The sequence below is a fragment of the Amphibalanus amphitrite genome, unplaced genomic scaffold (genome assembly GCF_019059575.1).
Source record: "Amphibalanus amphitrite isolate SeventyFive unplaced genomic scaffold, NRLGWU_Aamphi_draft 000356F_arrow, whole genome shotgun sequence".
In the NCBI taxonomy this organism is placed as follows: Eukaryota; Metazoa; Arthropoda; class Thecostraca; order Balanomorpha; family Balanidae; genus Amphibalanus; species Amphibalanus amphitrite.
In genome coordinates this window covers 135,835-142,645 of record NW_024881850.1, presented here as the reverse complement: position 1 = coordinate 142,645, position 6,811 = coordinate 135,835, and the positions used below count along the sequence as shown (strand labels likewise).

The 6,811-nt window shown below is 47.6% G+C and overlaps 1 protein-coding gene across 1 annotated transcript; it reads right to left on the bottom strand.

The window, feature by feature from the left end:
- Positions 1-1,049: 1,049 nt before the first annotated feature.
- LOC122389359 (formin-like protein 20) lies at positions 1,050-6,034 on the bottom strand. Its single transcript, XM_043381291.1, has 3 exons — positions 5,821-6,034; positions 2,115-2,203; positions 1,050-1,764 (listed from the first exon to the last, which is right to left on the bottom strand). The coding sequence occupies exons 1-3, from the start codon at positions 5,830-5,832 to the stop codon at positions 1,314-1,316; spliced, it is 552 nt and encodes a 183-aa protein (XP_043237226.1). The 5' UTR covers positions 5,833-6,034; the 3' UTR covers positions 1,050-1,313.
- Positions 6,035-6,811: the final 777 nt, after the last annotated feature.

Genomic DNA, 6,811 nt, shown 5'->3' with positions numbered 1-6,811 from the left:
GTGACGTCATATTCGCCATTTTCGCCTCAAAAACGGCAAAATCTCAAACGCCGCTAACATCCTCATTTTAAAAGGAATCAAGACGTAACAAAAAAAGGTTATACGAGATTCTACGTCTATCAAATGGTTATCTCGGTTTTTTTGAAAATTTTGGATTTGGGCCCAAATGTTTTTTCTTCAAAAACTGAATTTTGGGGGAAAATAATTATAAAATCCAAAATTTTGAGTGCATAAAAAACGGAATATATGTCAGAAGTGGTCTATGTGCACCTATATACCAATTTTTTAAAAGAATCGGTTCAAAAATGTGGAATTTTTTATTTTATGACATTATGACACACATTTTTTTTTGAAAAATGATTTTTTGGAAGTTCTAGACCTCGTACGGAAACAAAAATAGCACCATTCGATTCGCCGTGAAAAACTGCATCAGATAGACACCTGTTTAGGTCTTAACAACCAGCTTCAAAATTTGACCTCACTTGACCTGACCTTGACCTGACCTCGACCTAAAATTTATCCAGATGTGGTCCATATCACTTATTGAGTGTGCCTATTGAATTTTATGAATAAAATGACCCATAAAACATGTCTCGCACATGCCCTTTTCTATATTTCGTTTTTGGTGACCTGACCTGACCTTGACCTTGACCTTTGCATGATATTGTATGCAACGAATATTGTCTTGGTAGCCTAAGAACACGTTTTGGGCAATCAGTCACAGTCCATTCTTCGGCAAAGTTGCCGAAGTAGTTCTACGGTGCAAGGGATACTGTAGAAACTTGCATTTTGTACCTTTGACCTGACCTTGACCTGACCTCTGACCTACTTAAGCAAAAAATTGGCTCTTAAGATCCGCTTTAATGAGAGCTTTCGATTGCCATTTTCCCCGTCTTTCAACGATCATCGGTTCGGAAGCCCCCCCCCCCCCCCCCCCAGCAGGGCGCGTATGGCTGAATAGCCCAGCGGGGCGCGGGATATACGTCAAAACGATAGTCATATAAAGAGCATTCATTGTTTCGTTTCTTGATGGTTCAAAAAAGCTAGGCATTTTTCTCACTTGTATTCAAAACATATGTAACAAATGGTTTAACCACGGTTTCAACTCAACAAACGATTTCAAACGGCATGAGCAAGAAACGCGACCTAAAGAGGGTGCAATAACAGTTCACACGGTGCATGGCATTGACTTTTTCAAACGCATGACTTGGCGATCCACGTATGCGATGGCACTAAGAACATAAATGACTGAAAACATCGCACGCAGCGTAGTAACCACGAGACCACTGGGCGAAGCCAAACGACCACATTCCTTAGCCGTACGCGATAACGGGCGGGGGCGGGGGCGGGGGCGGACCACCGCCGCCGCCCGGCATCGGCAGCACCAGAATCTGCGGCGGCGGGGGCCCTCCACCGCCGTGAGGTGGCGGCGGCGGTCCGCCTCCTCCGCCGCCTCCGACCGGCAGAACCACAATGGGAGGTCCACCAGGCGGTGGCGGTGGTGGCGGCGGGGGTCCTCCACCTCCTCCTCCAATGGGCAGTACGATGATGGGCGGCGGCGGAGGAGGCGGCTCCGGGGGCGGAGGACCGCCGCCTCCGCTCGCCACGATGATAATGGGCGGCGGCGGGTGTGGCGGCGGCTCCGGCGGCGGCGGCTCGTGCGGAGCGCCGTGCACGTGCACCTCGACCTTCGGTTCTGGCGGCGGCTCCGGCTCCGGTGGCTTGATGATGATGGGCTGCACCACGGGGCTATGGCTTACGAGGCTGCAACATTGGCAGAAGCAAGTCAATATCAGATGACGTGACGAGGAACACGTTCATTACGTAGCGCAAGATAACGTACAGAATAAACAAGCAGTTTATAGTTAAAAACCAGCACCTGCAACCACGAAAAAACTCAATCACATGCTTCCCTTTGGAATTTAGACAGAAACAAACAAATATAAAAATTCCTGCAAGCCTTCATGAAATTATCATCATTTTTAATATGTTTGATAATATGTCCACCGTATCACAAGCTACAGGTGCATTCAGACCGCTGTAGATGCTGCATTCAGATATTAGGCGAATATCACAAATGCTGCAATCAGACCGCTCGAGGGCAATCAACTTACCCTCCATATCCAAATCCTCCGAATCCTCCAAAGAACGGAAAGAATGCCCAGGCTGACGGGGTCAGTCCCAGGATGATGGAAATCAGCACCTGCAACAGGAACACAGAATGTGTTGACATCCGTCGTCGATACTACATAGACTTCAGGCAACCAAGTAACCATATTTGCATGATGGAATTGCCGATCGGTAGCTGACCTTAATGCATGCACAACAATGTCGCATGACTAATTACCAGTAAAACGCCTCATTTGGGCGAAGAACAAACGAGCTAGATAGTGAGCCCTACACGTGCGGAAGGGCGAGAGGATAATTCCAACGGGCTTGTACACTTCTAACCGGTCGCTAGCGGTGTGCCAAATTTGAATGCAATCGGCCCAGACATTCCTGAGATCTGGAAGCGGCATTCTGCACGTGCGCACGTGCAAATGGGGTCCAAACTGACTTTTGCACGGCACCCTACTAACCGGTCCCCAACCGTGTACCAAATTTGGGCGCAATCGGCCCAGCCGTTCTCGAGATCTGGAAGCGCCCCCAGCACGTGCGCACGTGCAGTAGCACCCTAACCGCAACATATGGGAATGCATTGCCTGGTGGGTGCCTACCTGTATGCCAAGTTTCAGCGAAATCACCCCAGTAATAAACGAGTTATTGAAATGGGAACAAATTTGGCACCTCTTCTTTTTGCATTTTGCACATGCAGTGGGCGTCACTCACATACATAGATCAAGAGTATCCGACCTTTGGTAGAAGGGATGCAGCTATCCTACAAAAATTACCGCAAGACAATCGCCCAAGCGGCTGCTGAGATATGAGCCTCTGAAAATCACTACTTTTGCAGAACAACTTGAACACCCTTGACTTTTCACGTGGCACGTGCCACGACGGTCACTGAGATGTATCAAAAGTAGTCAATTACGGGGAAGAACTGCAGGGATGCGGAGCCGGAGGCGGAGCCGGAGCCGGAGCCGCCGGAGCCGGCATATTTTGCCCGGAGCCGGAGCCGGAGCCGGAGCCGTGAAACAATATAACCCGGAGCCGGAGCCGGAGCCGGAGCCGTCAAAAAAGGGGGCGACTCCGGCTCCTTTTCTTACGAGGAAACAATTACTTACCTAGTTCGGTTTGACAGTACAAGGCGTAAAACAATGTGGTATTCAAAATAGCCTTGTTATACAAATACAGAAGCAACGTGTACCTACCAATCCCATCGCCTTTTTTCTTCCACCCGTATTTAATTGATCGCATAGTGGATGTACTGAGTAGAAGCCGGAGCCGGAGCCGCCGGAGCCGGAGCCGCCGGAGCCGGATCATTTTACTCGGAGCCGGAGCCGGAGCCGGAGCCGCCATGACATTTCACCCGGAGCCGGAGCCGGAGCCGGAGCCGATTTTTTTCTCCGGAGCCGGAGCCGGAGCCGGAGCCGTCTGAAATTTCCACGGCTCCGCATCCCTGGGAAGAAGGGATGCGGCTACCCAGCAAAAAAGACCGCAGGCCAATCGGTCCAGCGGCGGTTGCTGAGATATAAGCCTCTCAAAAGCGCTACAGGCCGGGCCGGGCCGGGCCGGGCCGCTCATTACGAGCGAGCGAGCGCAGCGAGCGAAGCGTTTTCAATATAAGGGAAAAATCTCAGTATGAGCGGCCCGGCCCGGCCTGTAACGCTTTTGAGAGGCTTATATCTCAGCAACCGCTGGACTGATTGGCCTGCGGTCTTTTTGCTGGGTAGCCCCATCCCTTCTACCCCGTAATTGACTACTTTTGATACATCCCAGTAACTGTCGTGGCACGGACCACGCGTGAAAATTCAAGGGTGTTCAAGCTGTTTTGCAAAAGTAGTGATTTTGAGAGGCTCATATAGCAGCCGCTTGGGCGATTGTCATGCGGTAATTTTTGTAGGGTAGCTGCATCCCTTCTACCAAAGGTCGGATACTCTTGATCTATGTGAGTGACCCCCACTGCACGTGCAAAATGCAAAAAGAGGAGTTGCTAAATTTGTTCCCATTTCAATAACTCGGTAATTACTGGGGCGATTTCGCTGAAACTTGGCATACAGGTAGGCACCCACCAGGCAAATGCATTCCCATGTGTTGCGGTTGGGGTGCTACTGCAGGTGCGCACGTGCAGGGGGCGCTTCCAGATCTCGAGAACGGTTAGGCCGATTGCGCTCAAATTTGGTACACGGTTGGGTACCGGTTAGTAGGGTGCCGTGCGAAAGTCAGTTTGGACCCCGTTTGCACGTGCGCACGTGCAGAATGCCGTTTCCAGATCTCAGGAACGGCTGGGCCGATTGCGTTCAAATTTGGCACACTGCTAGCGACCAGTTAAAAGGGTGCTTTGCACAAGCCCGTTGGAAGTACCCTCTCGCCCTTCCGCACGTGCAGGGCTCACTATCTCGCTTGCTCGTTCTTCGCCCAAAAGGCGCTTTACTGGTACTGATATTTTTCCGTTATATTGAAAAGACTTCGCTTCGCTCGCTGCGCTCGCTCGCTCGTAATAAATTGTCAATTTTCATTTTTATCAGATTTTGGCATTTACTTTCCACCACCAAGCTACGTGGCCAAAATTATATCTTAATTTATTCATAAAAATATTATTCGTACCAGTAAAAACACCAGCAGAACATTGAAAATTCTACAAGGTTCATAAAATCATATTGAAAAATTCCTTTTTATGCTACCATTAACGCGATATTATTACGGCCCAAAAATATGTTTTTGCCATCGTTTTTTCAATGAGCGTTAAGTAAATTTGGTCAAATCGGGTGGATGTTTGATTGGTTTATGGTGAAACTGTTACAAAATTTGATTTAAATCAGGAAGCTTTTAGGCGCGCTGTGTAATACTTGGCAGTAAATTTAAATACCTACAAATATGCTTGACTATGAACTCGTTATTTGATGCCGAATACCCAAAGCCAGGAATGCAGTATAAATTGTATGCACTGCTCAATCAAAGAGGCATCCAAAGTCCTAACCTCTCATTTACTAGTTTTCTAGGTAGCTTTTTTTCCAACGGAATATTTCAGAACAAAAAAAAAACAGAAAATGAAAACATGGAACAAGGTCCATAGGATGATTTACTTATGATTTGTCACATTTCGTCGGCCATTGTTTTAACCGACAAAGGCAAAACGACGAGTAGAAAAATATTAGAACAAAAGCTTTTCCCTTCTTACTTCTTGAGTAACTTTACAAAAGGTAAGCTCACATAAAAAATGACAAATTCGGATAAACTGGTGCGTTGACATTCGCAGCCAATTCTTATAACGAAAGAAAAAGAGACAAAAACAGTCTTATAGCGCGGACGCTAGAGGTTGTAGGTGGCAACATGGTAAATGGTAGCACTAAACCGCACAAACATAAACTTTCTGTTCGCTTTATCAAATGACAGCAATGAAATTACTCGCCCTGAAATAATAACGTGGCTGACCATAACGAACAAGAATTATGGTTAAACAATCCGATTCAGAGTAGCATCTTCATTCAGAGTAGCATCTTCAGATTTTGTTTGCACACAGTCCTTCATAGGAAAGGCAGAATTTAACTTTTCCTAGTTGCTGTTATTCAATGCTTGTGACTTGTGAGTGTGACCCTATTATTATGTAATGTCATGAATAAATGGTTTATGCAATAACGTCATGCCAACAAGATTCTACCAATGCTGAAACTGCACCAAAAAATAGTACTTATACGACCAGTTCGCGAGCGTACTCACCAGCTGTTCCATCGCGGATGCCTGATTGCTCACTGCACCACCTCTCTGCCGCCTCTCTACGCTTATATAGCACCCAGATCACGCCCGGGCAAATGGGGCACCAATGGGCTGTAAATATAAACACTCGCCTAATGGGTGGTTTGACCAGGTGAACGGTATGGCACAGGACAGCCAATGGGTGAGCTCGGAGCCGCCACTCGGACAGCACGCGGCCATCTGAGAACATGATAACTGCCGAGCCGCGCGGGCACATCGACATGCAGCAGGAAGTTTCGGAAGGCAGTACCTAGTAAGGAAGAAGGCATCGTATGCGAATTGACACCTCAAAATCATTTCAGGTGGCATGTTCAAAGCTTGCATAAATGGCCATCGGAGCCCTTAGATCTAATCGAACGAGTGAGGCGCAAGTGGTTTAAAAAGATAACCTTTGCGAAGGCAGAAAACGCAACCATGTGCTCGGGTCCCCTTACAAAGCCTAAAGGCACGCTTTTCGTCGCTCGCAGTCTCATCGTCACATCGCTGACAAAATCTACCTACATCGTCTGGTTATTACCCAATCAACCTTCCCTAGCACATGATCTCATGTGATATAGTCGGCATTCGTTATCAGCTTCCAACAAGTTTATATCTTCGAAAACCGATCCTTATGGTATTGTTAACATGAATTGCTGCACTCCCATTGCATTACATGAAATTAACCCTCGCCCGCACATGGGGGGGTGGTTGCCACCCCCCCCCCCCCCCAGGCAGTCTTTCTGCTCTGCACTCAACATTTTTAGAGCTAGAAGGCTGATTTTTCGTATAGCTGCTCGTCTATCCTTTCTTGATATCCACTGAAAATTTCAAGTTTCTGTGATTTTTGGTTTCGGAGATATGACCTTGTTTTTCAGGTCATGTCATGACCCAAATGGCCAATTCTCAACATCTTGCGTTTGCCATGGGCCTTGTGAGCTTTTGACACCCTGATTTCGGCCTTTTTTGCCAGTCTTAC

What these genes read in the sequence shown, in the direction of transcription:
- LOC122389359 (XM_043381291.1), bottom strand. An exon ending in GGAGGATTTGGATATGGAGG is followed by an intron (nt 1,765 to 2,114) that starts GTAAGTTGATTG and finishes CCAATGTTGCAG; the next exon opens with CCTCGTAAGCCATAGCCCCG.